Source organism: Plutella xylostella, chromosome 13, assembly GCF_932276165.1.
Source record: "Plutella xylostella chromosome 13, ilPluXylo3.1, whole genome shotgun sequence".
In the NCBI taxonomy this organism is placed as follows: domain Eukaryota; kingdom Metazoa; phylum Arthropoda; class Insecta; order Lepidoptera; family Plutellidae; genus Plutella; species Plutella xylostella.
This window is the reverse complement of record NC_063993.1, coordinates 6,060,045-6,081,640: the sequence shown is the minus strand read 5'-3', so window position 1 is coordinate 6,081,640 and position 21,596 is coordinate 6,060,045. Positions and strand designations below refer to the sequence as shown.

General features: G+C 35.0%; 1 protein-coding gene across 2 annotated transcripts in view; it reads left to right on the top strand.

The window, feature by feature from the left end:
• Positions 1-11,148, top strand: part of LOC105391056 (TWiK family of potassium channels protein 7) — a 28,393-nt gene extending 17,245 nt beyond the window's left edge. The window contains exons 6-9 of one of the 2 annotated variants that reach the window (XM_038111951.2): positions 2,296-2,496; positions 2,926-2,937; positions 3,500-3,717; positions 10,597-11,148. In XM_038111951.2, the coding sequence (XP_037967879.2) occupies positions 2,296-2,496; positions 2,926-2,937; positions 3,500-3,717; positions 10,597-10,746 (581 nt within the window). In that variant the 3' untranslated portion in view covers positions 10,747-11,148. The remainder of the gene's footprint in view (positions 1-2,295; positions 2,497-2,925; positions 2,938-3,499; positions 3,718-10,596) is intronic. The other variant, XM_011562461.3, reaches the window with a different exon arrangement.
• Positions 11,149-21,596: the final 10,448 nt, after the last annotated feature.

Below are 21,596 nucleotides of genomic sequence, written 5' to 3'. Positions count from 1 at the left end.
TGATGCCATGCTAAAGAATAAAATAAAGCAATTAAAATTAATTCGATACATTGGTCGTGAGTCGTGATCCTACTTCATATTATAAATGCGAAAGTTTTTAAGTGTATGTGTGTATGTAATGTTTGTATGTATGTGTGTATGTTTGTTATTTCTTCACGTCAAAACGGCTGAACCGATTTTAATGAAATTTGGAATGGGGTTAGCTGACACCCTGGACTAACACATATGTTACTTTTTATCGCGGAATTCCCACGGAAAAACAACGAAAAACTTATTAAGGCGAAGCGAAGCTCGCGGGAACAGCTATTATATTGAAATATTTGTTATTTTTGTATTAGTTAACTTGAGCAAGTAAATTTATTTAGATTTATCTTTTTGTATAAAAATATTAAGAAAAAAATATTGCCCAGAAATGGATCGCAATTTTTCCTTTTTTCGGTAAAGAACTTTTTTAGTAGCATCACTTATAAAATGTCAGAATTCTTTTCAATAAAAAATTAGAGATTAGGTACATAATGTATAAACTAAAATGTAGGGCTTGGTTGAATCGGGTAAAATATCTTGGCATAGACTGTCTCAGGCCTCTTCCATTACATGTGAAATGAGGAAAAATTCAGTAGAGTACATACGAGTACAATGAATATCTGCAAATATCTTTCACTGCTGAGCCAACATCTTATAGGGGCTCCACAAAAATCTATTCTCAGCGTTCTTAACAAGCTGTCTGTATAATAAGGTTCCTTACACGGGGATGTAGTCGTATCTTCGGATATAAATATTAACCAAGGTGTTCAAAAAAGGGTGTAGTAAGCCGAAAGGGACTGACTCAGGAAGTCTGATTCAATGTCTTTTGTTCTTACGCAACCAACCACATAATTATAAACTTTGGTAGCAACATAACATTTTACGTTTTACAATAGCAATTTTTAAGAATTTCGAAAGTGGTAAAACAAAAGTTTTTTAGTTCGACCTGCTACCGTACAAACATGACCACCGACGCATTAGCAAATTAAAAATACGTAAGCAGCGTCGCTCGATGTCAAATACCTGTCAGATCCATACAAATTACGTCAGATTTGACAAGCGAAGACGCTACTAGCTTAGTAATTGCCATGGAAGTAATAATACAACAGGAATGCGCACTGCACCAAAAAAACGAGCCGACAGAGATAGTCAGCAGGGAGCCCTCCATCTCTTTCTATTTTTGGTGACCATAATTTTAGGTAATTCATGAGACATCACTTCTAATCTATCATGTCGCGAATAGGTGTCGATGGTCTCAAAGTCACCTATTATTCGAATAATTCGATTGCAATGTAGGTACGAATGTATTTTGGTGATATGACAATTGAGTAAACAAATGGGGTGAAGGTAAAATTTGTATAGATTGTCAAAACAGGTTAACATTAAACGCAACTATGTACCTAAAACTTGTTTACTCTGTGGGTGTTCCGTTTACATAGTCTAGTAAAGTGTAGTTGATGAAAATCATAAGATTTCAAAAAAAATATCTCAACCTAAGTGCTTCCGCCGGTTTTAAGCTTGATAAATTATCTTATATTACTCATATCTATCACATATGCTCATAACTCTTTACCAGCCTTATAAGATAACAGTCACAATAATACCTAATGATACTTAGGTATAAAATAAAACAAAAAGTTGAATGAAACAGGTCCTTATTAATGGAAAGTGATTCAAAAGTACGAATGAATGGTCACCCTAACCATAACGTCTCTCACAACAGTATAAACGTCATCCGTCATCTTGACAACTTCGGTCTTGTCGTAAAGTATTTAGAAAAACTACCAATATTTTTTATGAAATTATTATTCATACAAATACCAAATATTTCATTAAAATTACATGTTTATAATGATTTATTATAAATTTGTTTTTGAAAATGATATGATATACAGTAGTCTATGAGTTAATTTAATATTTTTTTGCATAGCTTTCTTCGTACAAAATCTACTAAAGTTTACACAACTAAATCCTGGCAATTGTTAGAAAGAGAGGAAGGGCTCTGTGGTAACCCTCTCTATCGGCTCGCGGCCTCTTTCACTTCAAATATAAGTCTTAAGGTGAATACGTTAGGTCTATTTTTGTTTGCATCATTTTGGTGAGTGCGCATTCCTGTTGTATTATTACTTCCATGGTAATTGCTAATGTTTTGTGGTAGTTTACCCTACGCCTGAGTCACCCTCTTCCAATTACCGCTTTCGCAGCCTTCAATTTTGTTTTTTCCTAATAGGCTGCTCTCTTTCGCAACACTCAATTGTTTTTCCTTGCCAGGCTGCTGCAGCCGAGTATCAGAGGTGAACCCGACGGGCCAGCGCTCGCTTTACGCCGTGTGGGGGGTGGGGTTCCTATTCGTGTACCTGTCCGCTGGCGCTGGACTCTTCAAGATGTGGGAGGAGGACTGGACCTTCTTTGACGGCTTCTACTTCTGTTTCATCACGATGACTACAATAGGGTTCGGGGATATTGTTCCAAGTGAGTGGGGGTGGTTTTATGTTTCTGTAGCTTGATGTAAATATTATTATTAGGTCTGTGTGATTAAAACTAGCTGGATGATAATGATGGAGGAAGAGGATTAAAACTCGGGATGGAATACTTTGTATGGACCTTTTAGTCAATTTGTCAGTGAATATATCCCTATAGATTTGCTACTTGTCGAAGGACAAATCATAGTTTTGTGTCCGTATCTAATAACTTGTATTTACGTATATGTAGAAATATTCTACCTTTAATAAACTTTTTTATTTCAGTACAAGTATATGTAATATGTATGTCTATGTATGGGTATACTTATCATTTGTATTGTAACATTTGTAACTGCGCAGCTAATGTTAGCAATAATGGTTAGCATTGACTTGAACTTTTGCTAACCTATTCTATGTCGCATGCGTCTCTGGAATTTAGGGCCCAAGAAAGGTAGACGATTTTATTAAGCTACCCTTTAACATCTTAGTTTGCTAAAATATCCAACTACTATATGTATAATTAGCTTAGCGTATATCACACTGCATGAATAATTTACACAGTCTAAAAGCTTACACGTACACTCCATTAAATATTATAATGAAGGATGACTGATGATATTGTGCTGAGTTAATGACAGAGTAACTTATCTCGTATACGTATGTATCAGAAGCTTTTAAAATATAACAACTTTATAATCCCATGGATGTTACGCAACAAGTAATTTTACCAATTCAACAACTTTTTCTAAAAAAGCATTCCTACTATTGGAAATGCCCTTCTTTGGATCTCTCACACAAAATTTCTTTTACACACAATGCAAATTACTATTTGCAGCAAAAATTATTATAATGTGCATTTACCTTTTCGCCACCTCACTTCTAGCCTTCGCTCCAACACCACTACATATCAAAGTTTCAATTCTAAACCTACAATATCATTTTTAGGACCACCATCAAACTAGTATATTTTAGAAACTTTCGTGCCAAATCCTTGAAACACCACCTCTCCCCAGAGAAACCCAACTACATGCTGCTCTGCACGCTCTACATCCTGATCGGGCTGGCGCTCACCTCCACCATCATCGAGCTGGTGCGGCGGCAGTACGCGCGCTCGTGGCAGCAGCTGCGCGCCCTGTCGGGGCCGCTGGCTGACACCCTGCGCCGGCTGGGCGACGCCGGCCGCGGGGTCGACGTGTCAGCCCTGCACGATCTGAGGAAGGTGCTTACTGTGGTGAGTTGGTGTCTGAGGTGATCGGCTGCTCTAAACTGAAAACAAGCGACTACTGTTTTGGAAGTTTTACACGAGAGCAAAAAAACGATTTTAAACTTTAATTGGCAAGAAAAATATGAAAAAATAAAACAGTTGCTTGCTTTATGTTTAGTTAGCCGTGCTAGGTATAAGGCTGCTATAAATAGGGTTGTCCAAACTTATCTTCTAAGTCTGAAATATGAATTACGAGAAACCCGAAAACCCTAATATCCATTTTTTTTTCATAAATAAACGTTTTTATTATTATTATTATTATAAATATAAATTTACCATTGTCTAAACCTAAAATTATTTGTAAAATATTCTATAAATGTTACAGTGCCAAAAATACTTAGTATGACATTGCTAAAATGAAAATTTGTGCCTTCAGAGTCGGCATTAAATTTGACAACTTGTACATGCCTTTAGAATTGGATACCCTGTAACATTTCGGTCTGTAAACACAATATAGATCCACAGCTCAAGCTATCACCAGCAATTCGCATTGTAATCCCGTACTTCTTGCTCTAAACATTTGCCTAAATCTTTAATTTATATGCGATCTATTGCGATCAGGGATAAACCGTCTCGTCCGCATTAATTTCTAGCGATGTCACTTAGCTGTTATCTGCTGAATAATTTTCACCCCCAACTGTTGTTGTAGGTATCTATATTACTGATTGATAGGTACTCAGTTGTTACGGTCTTACCACTTAAACTAGACACACATAAAACCGATGTTTAGCGCTCTTTTTACAAGAAAAATAGATTATGCATTTATCAAATAGGTAGGTACCGTGACTATGACTAAATTAGTTTTAGAGTGACCATGTTTTGTGGCATTGAATTCAAAATCCAAGTTACTTAGATGATAGCAAGGAGAAAAATTAAATAAATTTTATACATACACAAATACACATTTTTACTATTTATACTTCTACTCACAAACTCGCAGTCATAGTTTACGATTTACGAGTAATCCCAGTAATCCAAATAAATACTGCTTACGTCATCGGACGATTGAGGCGGCATGACAGATCCCATCCACCATGTGTCGGATCGAATAAACACACGTCAGAAACAGCTGACAGCAGTGTAAACGGCCCCAAATGATCGGTCTTATCTTATTGAAGCGAGGCGTGCTCGATCCAAATTCGATTTTGTTTTATACCCACTGATGTTACTCCTTTGTGTTCCATTGTCTCGAGAGTATGAGAACTAATAAGCTTTTCTTTCCCAAAGTATTATTTTGGGAAAAAAGTATTTACCGAGGAAGTTTTATTCTCGGTTGTGTAAATGTACTTAATAAATTTAAAAGCAAGGCAACAACATGGCCACAACACGTTTACATTGTTACAGTACACAAATAAAAAAAATATCTTATAATTACTTATCCACTTGTCATCAAAGTTTCCAACGTATTGGATTTAGAGTACAAATCCATCGTACTCTAATCGTAGTAAAACCTGGGAAAAAGCTACATAACTACTATGATACAATAGTATGTATGTATCCGTTATTATACACATATATTATACATATCCGTATTACATAATATAGTAAGTGTATAATAAGGTTGATAGGTCGAACGAAATCAACTATGACTCTTCCACGATATAATAAAATCCCAAAAAATAAAGTAAGTAGGTGCTTAAAATTCCGAACGGTGTAGCGCTTAAATATGAATCTATGGATCATTCGCAGTTTACGCCTCCATTAGTTTATTACCCATTACTTTTTGGCCATTGCCTTAAAGCTTTGAACTAATAATGCGATGATTTTATGGATATATCCAGTGTTTTTCAGTATCCGACCTTGCATAATATAATTTTGCCGAGCTACGAAATTCATAGATCTGAAATGAAAAACTGTAATTACCTACCCGAATTCTCTGAACCTTGATCTTTTAAATTTTTGTTACAAATTTACTGTTTCATTTATCTATTACTGTGATACATCTGGTTGCGGGATTTAACGAGCTTCATTGAAATAAACATTTAGATCCTACATTTCATATTTTTGACATGCCTTTGCTTACATTACCTACCTCTAGTTATGTTTATTTGTAAGTATTTATAAATGTATGTATGTATTTGTTGTGGCCTAATATTTAATGTTCCATGCTATCGTCAAGGAAAAATATAGCTTTAATGTATCAATTTCTTTCTTTACGAACTCAGACGTGGATTCTACAGTATGCATCTATGTATGTACGTATCGATCAACAATTTAGTCATCCTCCTGCACAGATAGACCAAACCCCAGGGTCTAGAGAATCCTCTTAGCCGGATAAAATTAATTGCAAAAACCCGCTTTAGCCACAAAATTAATTTAGGTTGTTGTCTCTATAAATTAGTCTAGCAGGTAACAGACTTAAACAACTTTTAATAACGTACGTAGGTTTCTATATGTTATGTATTATACTTGATTGAACTTGAATACTGCTAAAAATTTGTAGAGCCAGACTGTTCAGCAAACCTATACGAGAGGTCGTCCGAATGTTTCAATGTGGTAACATTCCCCCTTTTACTTTTATGGCCTAATAAAAGCGCCGAATGGTTTGGAAACGTTTGCTTATTGGTATTGGCCGTCTTTATGGAAACTTGTTTATTTTTCTACCAATTTTCATAGCTTTTATTTGTTTTTAATATGAATTAGGTATAGTGTTTAACCACTGATTTGCTGTGGACCAGTTCTCATTGTGTATATCGTAAAAACAATGAGAAAATCATTATTGAAATTCATGGTATCGTTTCTTCCTGTATAATAATATAATCTAGAGTCCGCTCCACCACTGAACTCCGATAGACTCAAGTCTCAAGGAACATAAATGTACCTACTCATCTAACGAGAAGGTCATACTCGTGTCAGATCGTATGAATAAGTACCTATATCACTCCTAGTTCCCGCTTTTGCCGTAAATCTTCCGTGATGACAAGGACTCTACAATAAAAATCGGATTACGGTGAAAATAGTTTACTTTGAAAATGAGATGTTTCAGCTTACAAATACATGAGAAGTCCTTTTACACCCTGTTTAATTAAAAATGTATGAGGTGGACGTTTTAATAATTGAAAAAATGTTGTTACATAAAAATCACGCGTGATATTTTATTATTTCCGATTAGGTAGGTCTTAAATAGTTTATTACAGACCGATTAAAAGTCATAAAACGATTACGATTTATCATTATCACTCATTAATACTTATATTACATGTAGATATAATTAATAATGTTTACTTTATCGGATTTCCTAATCTTAAACGAAACGATGTTATTTATTATTCAATCAATCATTGTTCCTTATGTGTTGATAGTGCTTCAGCGGGGATCATCGTGCGCTATTTTGAATATAGGATGAATTAATTGTTGAAAGGGTTCATCTAAAGGGTTATTAATTATGAATTAATTTTTGACATGCACGTCTTTTTGAAAAGATAGAGAGTCTGGCCACGGGAGTTATGTATGTATTATGTTATCTGCCGCAGGTAGCGACAAGATACGGTATTTATACAAAGCTTTTGCGATGCGATATGATATGTGATAACATACAACACTTATTTCTTCGTTTCATAGCTTTTAAATTCGATCGCATCTATTGGTAAAGTGCGTCAGCATCGCTCGGCCTTCGGTTTCTATTTTTTTTATCGTGTCAATGCTAACATTCGATACATCACAAACTTTACTGCCAAAGAGTTTACTATTCAGTCATAGGTATAAATAAATGCTTTCAGTCATTTTTCTTTGCTTGGCGATAACAAACACTAGATCTGGACTAGGGTTTGTTCTGTGTGTTAAAAGGGTTACATGCAGTCAGCACTCTTTGACGCAGGATCGACCACCTTAGTTTAAAGTTCGTTCGTATAACTCAGTGACACTTTCACTGAGTTATACGAACGCTTCACCCTGTATGAGGTCAGAGTTGGTATAAAAAGCGCCTAGGTATTTTATTAAAAGTTACATAGTAAATACGTAATTATTACGTAGGTAATAAAATTCTAACTCACGACGACGTTAAAGTTAAAAATCATACAAAATAATTTAATTCATAAAGTTCACTCTCATAAAGTTAATTGGGTCTTTCAGTTATTAACCATTTTCTTAAAATACCTAAATAAGAACAATTATTTGAGCTCCAGCTGTTCTTTTGGCGCAGGCATAAAACTGAAATATTGTAGTAAACTCAACTACAATGTTTCATTTAAGAATTCAAGTACTTAACTCTTAAATCACAAAAAAAAACTTAAATAAATAGGTACGTATTTATTAGGTAACGTATTTATTAGGGACGTTTTAGTAACTTAGAACTAAATATTTTTTCTGAAGACAAAATAACAGAAGAAAATGAAATGTTTTACATTTTTTTCTGCTAAGAATGCGTGATCGTCTTTGCTACAGCCGCCAACATTCCCGGCGGGTTACTCTACATGACGAAAAACTAAGTTTGCATCGCTACTGCGCGACTCTATCTCGTTGTATTAAACGTGCTGATTGCACGACAGCTCCCGTTCGTTCCTTTTTCGTCAGTATAGAGTAACTCTCCTGTTCTCACGAACAATGAGACGAAGAAATGAAACACTCACATTGATCATTACTGTCAGACATTCTAATTTAGTATCTTATTAGTGAGAGCTCAAGCACGCACGCAGGTGGAGTAGCTACTACTGATTATATATTTACTTATGCCTATAATGAAAGTGTTAAATATATTACATACAGGGCGGAATTTTCACTGACTTTAACGTTAGTACTTTTACCCGTCACACATTTTTATTGAACAATAACACAGTATACAATAAAGTGTAAACAGTTTAATTGTGTAAATGAATCTGAAAAAAACTGTGATACAAATGAAATTGTGTTATTTATTTTAGGGACACAATTAAAATAATGTTCCCATTTCAACTAATTCCAACAAAGTGAGGAATAAAAATCCCCTCGTGTAATTTGGTTGTGGCTAGGCTTTGGGCATACTTAATCTATGTCATTATGCTGTGGCTTTATTTAAAATCACATTATTTCTCTACATAAAGCGGTAACAGTATATTATGGTCAATTTAAATACTCAATAGCATTAGGATCCACATTCATCGAATCAAACAGATATACAGGGTGTTACAAAAAGGGTATACTAAGCCGAAAGGGGGTTAAACACCCTATAGTAGTGAGTACTATTCAATATTGGTAGAGAAAGATGTAAGCAATATAGGTAGAAAAAGATGTAAGTGCGTCAACTTCAGCATACCATCCGTGATGAACCTTACCCAAAATGTCTTATTCTTCTGAGCCTATCGGTGACAAATTCCTAAAGCTGACCAATGGTTTGTTTTATAATGTACTTCATTTGTCAGATGTCGCTAACACCTTCGTGACTAACCAGCCCCAAGGGCAATAACACCGTTTATTTTATTATACGCAGATTAACCGCTATACTGGGGCTTAATTGTTTTTACAAAATATGAAATAAATGTAACTGAAATGGCGCGTTTCCATCTAGCGATCTTTTATCGTAAACATGAAATCTTCATGGTCGAGACTGGTTTAATGAGCTTTTACTAAAGCTACTGTTTAGTTTGTTTCTGTTATTCAAGTTGAACTTGTGGGTATTGTTGTTCAAAGTTCACCTATACGATTACACTAGTTCAATGCGAAATATTATATTAACCTAGTTTTATTTTAAATACTTAAACCTACCTACCTATATAATTACAAAGTTCTCGAAGGAATTAAAACTTATCTTAACTGTAGTAGTTAGAGTAACTTTAGTTTCCTGAAATATTCAGAAAGCAATCGTATCACTCTTACTTTGTGTAAGGTCACCAGACCAGTATCCTCGAAAGTTTTTGATATCCCAGCGTATGTGAAACATTATGTGGGTAAATTCATTCGATGATGCCACTGGGACTGACTTCCTGCTATACAGAGAAAATGCCAGTGTTTGGTGCAAATCGTTTTATCCTACCCGAGGGGTAAGAAATGAAATGAAAGTTTTCTTGTGTTCATTAGAGTTTTAAATTGGGTCACGTTTTTCAACACCAATCATGGATATTGCGTGACGGAATAATCTGTTTCTTTGTTTACAATACATAGATCTGTATTTGATTGTACAAAGGGTAAATGTAGTAAAAGATTACAATCGATTAAGTTTTCTTTGTTTCTATTTTAATCTAAATATACCTACATGATTTTACAAAAGGGACGTTTCGCAGTTATATTATTAAGTAGTAGGATTTAGGTAAGAATGTCCGTAAAAATATACTTAGGATAAAATCAATGTAACGATTTGTCGTCGGTAGAAAGTCCGCCGTGCATTGGAGACGCTTATCATTTGATTGAATCTTTCTGCAGCTCAAAAATATTTTCAGGGTACAACGTGATTCTCTTCAACTCTCATTTAGTTTGAATGAAGGCATAATCGGGTCTTTGACTCGGAATTGATCCCGACATGTTCCTACTTCATGGTAGGTTAGGTAGGTTGGATGCAGAGATTGCAGAGAACGGCAAAGTCCTAACATTAGAAGTAGATACTAGATACCTAAAAGTTAATATAATATACCTACTGAATTAACTCAAAAGATAAGTTTATTATTATTTATTTTTTTCTGTCTGCAAATATGCATTTATTGGCCATTTAGGTACAGACTCAGAAGCTTTCAATGTAGGTACCTAACAAAAAAATTTCATAATGTGACATTAAAACTAATTATGGGAACTGCACGACTGGGTATCGGAGCATTTGGTGCTTGTTTTATACCGCTGCGCTGGCTCAGCATCCTAAAGTGGGTCTTGGCCAAAATTAATTAGGTGTCTTTTTTACTTAAATCCAGTATTTAAAGTTATACCTGTCCTTGTCCCTCCCAGGTGACGATGCCGCGGATGAACAAGGACGGCATGACCGACAAGCGGCAGCTGGAGTGGGAGGCGGCGGTGGAGGCGGCCATCAGGAACATCACCGCTCCGGCCGAGAAGCCGCCCATCGTCCAGATCGTCATCTACGAGTCTTCCGTGTAGAGAGCAAGACCATCTGAAGCTATAGGCCAGTCGGCAAGCACAGAGAAAATCGAACATTGACCTTTGCATCTCTGCCGCTGGCCATCAAGGTTACTGTGCGAGCTTGAGGGCACTATAAGTATGAGCGTGCGACAGAGACGAATATAATAAGGGCAATGCCCGTTTTTCGCTGTGCTTAGCGACCGTACTTTAGCTACGAAACATTAACCAATAGGCAAAATGCAACTGTAAGACGTTTCGTCGTTCCCGTCTTGCGACCAACTTCAGACACGCACACTTATCTTGCTAGCAGAATTTTGTATAAGTAACCTCTCACGTGCAATAAGGGAGGATGCCCCTTGAGGGAATGTCCGTAGGTACCTCGAGTGTGGGTTCCATATTTAACCTAGCCCTGTAGCACAGTTCTCCGTCGGGCTCGCTCTTGAGGCTGCGCGATGTGAGTGAGCGCGATGCAAAACTCTTGTCACGTCTTAAATGCGCCCCGTCCCCGTACTAGCCCTTCTGGAAGAAAAACTTTGCATATTATTTTATACCAGCGCCTCCTAGCGGTCACTAATAAAACAAATGACGAAGATTGTACGCTGATGACAGATGAAAACGCACCTCTATTCATTATAACTTACACTAAAGGTACATAATAAACACTAGAAAGTAGTTTATTTTTCAACAGAACCAGCAAGCACGCTACAACCCAGGATTAGCCATAATCAATTAAATTAAACGAATGTCACTATGTTTTGAGCTTTAACACATGGATTATTGTTGAAAAAATGGTTTAGTCGTGCTCTATCTGGGGTACTTAAATTGGGACTAAGTAGCTTATAACACTACTGAATAAATAAAAATCAATACGACTCTGTGACATTTCAGCAGGGGCACTTTAAAACGAGAGAATTAGAAAGAACAAACGAGAGCTGTCATGCAATCCGTAGATAATTACGCATATTACAACGAGATTTTTGGAATGAAAGAAGATCGAAAGCTTTGTTACAAAAACTAAACTGCTGCGCTTACTAAGAGCTCTATTGACCATACCGATTGCGTGACAACTGTCATTGGTTCGTTTTAGATTTCTATAGTGACCCCCCTGGGCCAGCTGGAACCATGATAGATAATTTAACGGGTATTGGAGGTGAGTAGATATAACGACATTACGAGTAGAAATGTACAATTAAATAATTTTCCGAATCAGCAAATGAGCACAATGTTTCTGCATTACATAATAAAATGTAATAAATAGGTATAAATGAATGTGTTCATGTTATATTTACTAAAAAACATATTTCGATAGTTGGCAGCTACCGAATCTCTTCTATGTATCAATAAGTTTTAAGTGACTCAGATAAAATAGTAGGTGAGTAATTGCACCTTTTGTGCACCCATAAACAGTAAACACATCTTGTGCAATAATTTATAAAACAATAAAATGAATCTCTACGTCAATAATTTTAAAGCATCGTTAATTTGTAATTTTATTGAAACAACGACTGTGGGAAATGGCATGATTATGTGAGACAACGAGACAAATATAAAAGATGAAGCGAGACATCACTGATTCACTATACAATATTAGTTAGGTATAAGTACACACATTGTTTTTTTATACATACAAACAATCTAATTTACACTGCACTGACCAGCAATTAGGTACCATCAGTATTATATGTATAAAATAGTTCACAAATTATTTAGTTTATCTAAGTAATATCCTACATTTCTCTCATTTTAAAATGTGAAATTGCAATAGCACCGTTTTGTACTGCAGAATAAGGTGAGCCGGGATACTTGACACGATGTTGCCACGCCGATCCGTGCCAAGCCAGAAATAATGTTTCAGTTTGGACAATGAAACTTTTACCGAGTTACATTTCTGACTTTGTTATTTTTGGAAAGCCATACATCAACTATTCTCTGAATGCAAAAACTTGTTGTTGATCTTTTCTCATGTACTTGATTGAATCTCCAAATAAATACAATTTAATTGTTCAGATATCACTATAATAATAATAATTACCTACACTGTAATGATCACTCTGATCTCTTAATAAGCTGTAATATAATTTGTCACGAATGAATTCGGGTTCTATGAGCACTAAGCATAACATTGTACTTAATAATGTATAGATTAGGTACTTTACTTTTGTAAATATAGATTAAGTCTGAGCTCCTGAGTCATAATTTATTGAATAAATACCAAAAATGATTTTTATAAAGTTATATTTATTTACCAAAAGAACCTACTACAGTTCATTCACTGGTAACTATAAGTACTTATGCCATTTTCAAGTATCCTTGTTATATTATTTTATCTTGGCATAATAACCATGTCATCTTTTTGTGAACTTTACTTAAGTAATAATGTCCCGATTCAAAGCAATATAACAATTTTATAGTACTTATAGTATAAAACCTTGGAACTATTTTTGTAGTTTACGTCTCTTAGAATATGTTATTAAAGATGTGGGATACCACTGTATGTAGCATTCGATTTTATGGTGCTATAAAATGCTCGATGCTATGAAGTGCTTTAAGATCGAATTTATGTAGGTATTTGTCGATTGTTATTATTTTTAAAATTTCATATTTCATACAGTGTGTTGCAAAAATTGGACCGTAGGCAATGCCTGGTGTGGCACTTAATTCTGAAGTAGGTAAGTTGGTAACTTTTGTTGGTCTCTTATTTCAGGCCTTTGGTGGATCAGCCTAAATTAAGTTTTGTATGCTATGATCTAGCTAGCCTATAGTCGTCCACTGATGGACATAGACCGATAAGGAACGCGATTTATAAAAAAAAAATTAGTTTGATTAGTACCTCGGTTCTTTCTGAAAAACCACTACTACCTATATAGCTACTTTTTAATTAGCGTATTGAAATCAAGTAAGTAAATGGTGTTACATGAATGACACGTCGTGACTATTGATACAAACACAAGAAGCGAGGGTGAGTGAATGTAGGTATCTAAATATATGTAGGTATATTCACGAGCAATGAAAAAGTTTCACCTGTCATTGGTGGAACTCTTTTATTGCTTGTGAGAATATTCATGTTATGTAAGTACTAAAGAAAATAACCTTCGTATTCATAATTATCACGTACAAAGGGTTAATAATAGGTTTTTAAATCAGAGAGAAACAGACGAGGCCATATTATTTATGTCGTTTATGAACCTCTTAAAAAAAGAGTGTAATTTTCTGAATTTTTAGTTAGTTAGAATTAAATATTAATAGTAGTAATAGTTAGTTAGAATTAAAGTTACATTTTTTCCTTTTTATCGAATGCATCGTCGATAGTACTCTTTGGGCATCCCTACGGTACTCGGTGTTTGTGTAATATTGTAATTTATAGCATAAACACGCCTTTCTAGCTGTAATGGCGAGCTTTTAGGAATACATTCAATAGTATAAAATATGTTTTGTTTGGCGAACCAAGAGTTTAGCTTGCAATCATAATGTGGGTTTATTTTGAAGTCTTTCACCATGTTTTGGTATTATGCAGTCTTCAAAGAAGAGATGACTCTATCAGTGTATGTATTTACCTACACTAATAAAGTATGTAGGTAGGTATAGTAAATAGCTAATGTAAGCTTAGCTGCTAAGTATTTATGATTTAATTTAAAATATTAAATGTATGTGTAATGTAGTATCGTGACAGGCTGTAAAAAAGGGTAAGTAAGTTCCTATAGTAAGCTCAAAGCGGTTTAGAGACTTAAGAGAATCATCTCCTTTCGGCTTATATAGTACAAAGGTACAAAAACAATAAGTAGCACACATTTTTAATTATAATAATAATATAATATCAACATTTGACAATGATGACCCTACGATTTTTACAGGCTCACCTCTAGCTCGACATAGGACTTTCAATTTAGCTCAACATAGATAGATACGTTGGATATTGTTGGGCGCAATGTTCCGCTTTTGTTTGGGCGGGCGGCTCGTTTCACAACGGTTTATGTTACACTATCTTATCTACTGTGCAGTGTAGAGATTGTTTTTGTTACTCTGAAACCACCGATTTGTATATAATATTCCGCTGTACGGCTTTTCATCCTTACTAATCCTTACTAATATTATAAATGCGAAAGTAACTGTGTCTGTCTGTCTGTCTGTCTGTCTGTCTGTTACTCTTTCACGCCAAAACTACTGAACGGATTTGAATGAAATTTGGTATACATATGGTCTAGACCCTGGGAAAGAACATAGGCTACTTTTTATCCCGGAATTCCCACGGGAAAACTTATTAAGGCGAAGCGAAGCGCGCGGGAACAGCTAGTATAATATATTGTAGCATGGATCTACCAATGTAGGTACCTACCTAATTTTTTAAGAGCCTGCGAAAAGATTAATTTGAGTAAGTATTTTTCAGGTGTTTTTCTTTACGTAATTACTATTTTTTAATCGTTTTTATCTAGTTACTAAATTAAGTAATGGTTGCTTTACTGCGAGTAGTTTTGTAAAATGCCTCGTAAACTACGTAAAATGGGTACGTTAAGAGTTTAAAGACAGGTAAATTGAATTAGCTGTACTAAAACTAAACGTGTTTACGTAGCATCTCTTTCATGTGTACGTTGTTACAGAATCGAGATCACAATAACATTACTTTACGACGTTATAGCCACTTTAAGCGATTTTCTTTGAAAATAATTACTGTATTCTCGTAACGTCTTTTATAACGACATTAATTTTATTCATAGAAATTCATTAAAAACTATTAAATACGTCATATATATTATACATTATACATCAAAAATGATTTTAGTAAACGTAAAGTGCTAAGACAAAAATAATATCGTATCCAAAAATTTAGTTAAAAATTATTTCAGTAGCAAAGCAATCACGCAGGCATGAGTTAGCTACTTAATTACTACGCTCGCTTTCCCTCTGTTTAATTTAAAAGAGACACGATAAAGCGAAGAATTTAGTTTAACTGGCACATTCACGGAAGTCAGTTTTCAGCAAAAGTTCATGAATGCATGCAATGAGAGTACTCGTGCTATTTAAAGACGCGTGTGACAAAAGTATTCGCGACTCCAGTTGAACGCCCGCGCTTTGGTAAAAGAAGAATAATGTCATTTGGTGAAAGAAATGTAGGTACTTACAAGGATAATAAATAAATAAATATGTGGGGTACTCTCACACACGGCCATCCGACCCCAAGCTAGGCAGAACCTGTGTTATGGGTGTCGTGTGCTGTGTGACAGCTGATATAATTATCTACACAGATACATATTAAATAGATAAACGACAACCAGACACAAGGCAAACACAAGTGCTCATCACACGAATGTTTGCCCTGGGCGAGCCTCGGAAGCTTCGGAAGCAGCTTCACTACCGCCTAAGCTACGGTGCCGACAACGAGGAAAATAAAATTATATTTGTTACTGTAATTATTTGTTTGCCAGTACTAGTCAGTAGCTTTGTATGCCGTGCCGTTAAAAACGAGTTGAGATTTTCAAAACCTACCAATTTTGATGTTGCTTCAAAACTATGAATTATTCATAAAATGCACTGAACATTTTAGGAAATGAAAAGGCAACAGAATTTGGAAACTATGAAATCACACAAATTTGTTCAACACGGTTACAAAACTACAGCTACCGCTGAAATTTACATAATATTCAACATGAACATCAAAATGTTATTTCAAAACTGTAGCGTTTCTAGGTTAGATAACATTAAATTTTCTTTCTACGGAGGTTAAAAATAAATCATTTTCCTATTGATTTCCACTGTATTTTATGAGAGATTAAACGAAATTAATTAATTACTTATTTATTTATGTCCTTAGTACCGAACACCCAACGCATTTTCGTTGTAATTTATATTTAAGTAATTTTGATTTTATTTTACTATTTACTTATGAAAGTAGTATATTATAATTGTACCTTGTTTTAAAGGTAGGAGGACTTCTCTAGTCTCGTAAATATAATAAAATAAACTTTGCTCCTTACTGCGACGACTTCGCGGCAATAAACGTAATTTATAGTGAACAATCAGTGTTGGCGCGAGCAGGCTGCATCTTCCACGGAACACTATTAAATAAACTATTAAAGTCCAGTCAGCTATATCGTAGAGTGTCTGTTTATTATTTTGTTCTACCATCGATCCACTACCGAGAGTTTTAAGTGTGAAGAAATCACGATACGGTATTTGTGTTTAATCAACATACACTGGTTTTGACATCTGAAACATATTGTTCATCTATAAATAAGTATTTTTTGGAAAATGCCTGTAATATTTATAGAAGATATTACGTAATTGCAGAATTGTTGAAAAAGTTCGAATCTGTCTCTCTGTTTGCTTTAAATGAGATATTTGTTCGTAAAGTTTGTTGGGCAATAAGACATTCTTTCAGGAAACCAACAACGTTTTGCGAAAAAGATAAATTAACTTTAAGTATACTTTTAACTTCATTTTATTTAGTTAGACATTTATTTTAATCAAATATAAAAAATAATGATCATAATGTGGTGAGAAAAACATAACACTACCTTACAAGGTTAGTTTTCTAAAATAATAATGAATTACTTAAAAATGAGAATTGAAAATAGAACACCTACACAACATACTTACTACCGTTTACAGATAATAAACCAGTGTGAATCAAACCTCCTTGCTTATTACCATAGAATTACAAGTACAGCAGTACTCGATTTTCTATGGTATTAATACGTGTGTCTTGAGATACTAAACGATACATTTCCTTCCACAGATCAAACTAGCCATGGTATAGAAATAAATTATAAAGGCTACTACTTTTTTCTTGATCATACTCATACTATGAGTCTCATATATAATTTATTCTGGGAAATAATGAAAATCCCAAATCTATTATGAAATGGTCGGTACCTAGTGCAGTTTAAGACATTTTAAAATAGTTATTTTTTAACACAGCTATGTAAATATGTTATAAAAAGTACAAATTTTGATAACCCGAATCTTTTATCGCCGCCAACATACAACTGTGAGCCTGTAACCGACTGGTGGTGCCGTGGTCCTGTCTTTTTCTCCTGATAACTACATGTGAGGTAAGTGCCAATATATAAACGACTTCCCCTAAGCGCCGAAGACATAACTAGGTAGTTACCATAGAATAACTAAGTACTAAAGAATGACAATCTCCTTAGCCCGATTGTAACTAGATAGTTTAGTTTTGAATCATCCGTAAGATGTCGTTAGTGGTAGAATTTCGTCGAAATCTTAAATTATTGCATAATCCATTTTGAAAGAAGACGTTGCGAGTTTACTTGCTAACGTAGTAGTACTAACGAATAATCACTAGATGGCAATAGTGAGCGCCATTAGTTGGGAACGTGTGATGTTTTCCACTTTACGTAAACCTATAAGTACCTACTATTAATAAAAAACTTACTTATAAAAAAAATACGCTCTTTTCAATAAAGATTTTTATATTATTGGACACTATTTTCCTTCCTAGTATATTAGTAAAAAGTTACTTAGTCAATTGAAATGGAAACAATGAATATAATATGTAAAATTACAAAAGGAACAAACAGCTTAAAACAGAACGTAATAATGCTCGATGCGTAGGTAGGTTTGAAAAAACCATTTTTATGCGTTCTTTGGTTTCCTTGCGATGAAATGCTTTTATTTATGAATTAAATTATTACCCACTAATGTTCAGCAGTTAACGTGCGTTGGTTGTTGATGATAGTGATGATAACTAGGTACTTCATTTACCAAAATACATTAAGAGGGAAGTACACCATTTAAAACGGAAAACTTTTTCTTAGAAAAAAGTCCATACAAAAAGTAAGTATTCAAAAAGTCCATACAAAAAGTAAGTATTTAGTTAGTGTAAAACGTTTTCTCCCAAAACCAGAATTTCATTCAGAAAAGTAGGTACTTACCTATTGTCAGTCGCGACTGTCGCGAGCTGCAGTATATCTCTGTCGCACCCGTGCCCGGGGCATGAGAGTACAAGTGATAGCAAATGTTTTCTTAAATACCTAACTATTTCGCTAGAATCGCAAAGGTATGTATACTCTCCTCTTAAGAAGGTACCTACTCGTTATTCTATGGTAATGAATAAGTAATATTTTCAACAAATGGTATCATAGAATAACGAGTAGGTACTAGTATAGTAAGTATAACTGGGGTTTGGGGGGAACAGGGGAGGCAGTTCGTCAGGGAGATTGGGCGACGCTTGAGGAGCCGCGGTTTTGACTACCGCTCTGGGGCGTACCTGGCACAGAGGATCTCCCTTGCCGTGCAGCGCGGCAACGCAGCTAGCGTTATGGGGACTTTTGGGTCGGGTGCGTCCTGGGGTGGTTTATTTAGCTAAGTAAGTTGTGTTTTGTTTGTTTGTTCCATTTATTTTTTTTTGTATTTTATTTTTGACGAAGCTAGGGTGGATTTTATGTTTAACGTTTGATAAATTTTGTATTTTATTGAATAAATGATTTGCGTAAGATGATAAAAAAAAGTATAAGTACATCGATAAACCGTTTATTTCAGTTCCAGGTAAGAGCTAAAACAATGAGAAGGGTAAATTACTTTTCACTGTTACTGAGGTTAAACTTTGGCTAGTTATACTATTCTATGAAATAATAATCATTTTAGTCAACATATTTCTAAAAGTTAAGTGATAATCACTTTATATGCAATCAATTAAGAAATGCAAAAACCTTTTCTGTCGTTTGTAAGTACTTTGAGATACGGAAAAAACATAAACAAAAATGAACCTTATCAAAATTATGAAATTCGGGGCGAATGTGACAGTTTTGTGGCGTGCTTTGGGTGAGGCCTATGGTCAGCAATGGACGTGCGTTAGCTGTTGATGTTGATGATGATGATAACTAAATACTTAATTTACCAAAATACATTAAGTAGGTACCATGTAGGTACCTACTCGTTCTATGATACAATATTGACTCGATGGTGCGAGGGCGGCGACCGCGCACATAAGCGAAGCGAGCAAAGTATACTTACGCTAGTTAACTTGACACTTGAAAAATGGTCCTATCCCTTTCACTCCATTCTATTATCACGTGAGAGTGAAAGAGACGGGTATAGGTAGCGGGTCTCAAGTTGACTCTCGTAGGTACGAGCAAAATAAATATCTTCTTACAAAGTTGACAATGATATAGTACCTAAGTAGGTACAGCATTATTTTGTTTCCATAAGTTTATGAGTGCAATATTTACCAAACTGCATGTTGCATGCACGTTAGATGAAGAGAATAATATTAAATTCAAAGATTTATATTTTATGCTTAAAATGCCATCTATTGGCCGTTTCCAATATTACGACGACCATCGAATAGATAGATGTCATTGCATTCATCCATAGATAGTGGTGCCACCTAGAAACCGCTTAACGAAACGTATAGCGCCACCTGGAAACTGCTTAAATTTTCAAGCTTTTTTATGGCTACGATTCCGTACTATGACATTGTCATTCTGTAGTACTTAGTTATTCTATGGTAGTTACTTACTGTATTACCAAAAACAACTTTAAACATTGTTTAACAAGCGTTTAAAACAAAACTTGACAGATTCTGTAGGCGTTTGACAGCGCTAAACACCTGTTAAATCTTGTCTAAGTTTTTGTAGTAAGGCCCTTAAAGTTCCAAACTGGTTAAGTCACAGGGAACTCAACTCAGAAACGTACTCTGTTTCCCCATAGGGCTACTACCTCTATTATTCCCTCAAGCTTGCAATTTGAATCTACCTACCTAGGTACTATGAATTCTCACGAATATCTGGCATGACCTGAATAGGGTATACAATATAGATATATGTTCGTTGACATAAATAAAACGGTAATAAAGTCTTTATTTGGTTTCAGAAGTGTATCATTTCTTTGTATTTTATGCGTACTAAAATCTACTTATGACGAAACATGTGGTAGATTTATACATGGTTCCATTTTCCATCGTGAAGGTCAATGTCCTCATCATAAAAGCCCACCTTTAATTATGGGACCAATCCGGAAATCGCGGCAACAAACAGCGGTTCCATAAGTTCAGGTAGAGAAGGTTCATAAGGAGAGAAAAACATCAAATTCTAGCATAGGTCACTATACAAAACGTACAAACGAAAGTTGTCACGTAGTCGGCATGTTTAATGCAACGAGATAGAATCGTAATGAGCTCATTAAATTCGTTTTCCTTTTTAGCATATAGTGCGACAGACTTATCTGTTCCGTTGAGAGTAAACTAAATTGATCCATATCTCATTATTTACTAATGAATTATATATTGATATAGATTAGATGGGTTTATTGAAACCACAAGAGCGAATTACGACTACTGGCAAACTTAAAATCTTGTAGAATGAAGAAATATTACACATTTACGTGAGCTGTCAACGGAACAAATAAGTTTGTGGCACTATACCATTGCTTGACAGCCTTTGTTCGTTAGTTCAATGTACTTACCCCACAGAATAATACGAACTTCAGCACTAACTTAGCGCGAAGATACGCTTAATATCATGAAAATCCATAACTACAATGCCAACAGCTCCTCGTAAGAAGAGTATAGGTTGTTCCATGGTCCTCGGCAATCATCAGTAAAGGCAGGAAAAACGATCTATAAAGTGGGTTGCACGTCGTTGCCAATTACATTAGTTATTATTCTGAACCGTCGATCCATCACGGCTCGATACGAGCGAAAGGACATTGATTTGGTTTTCAAAGATTGAAGTTGGACACAAGGGGGATGGTGAGATTTATGAGGTTAAGACAAGGGATACATTATACAGAGTGCTTGGACTATAAGACCAACATTTTTGTTTGTGCTAGAACAGGTGATATTTTGTTTATTCCTTGGAGACCTTGTAAAGTTAAGTTTTTCATAAGTATTTACCTATCTAAGCAGAACTATC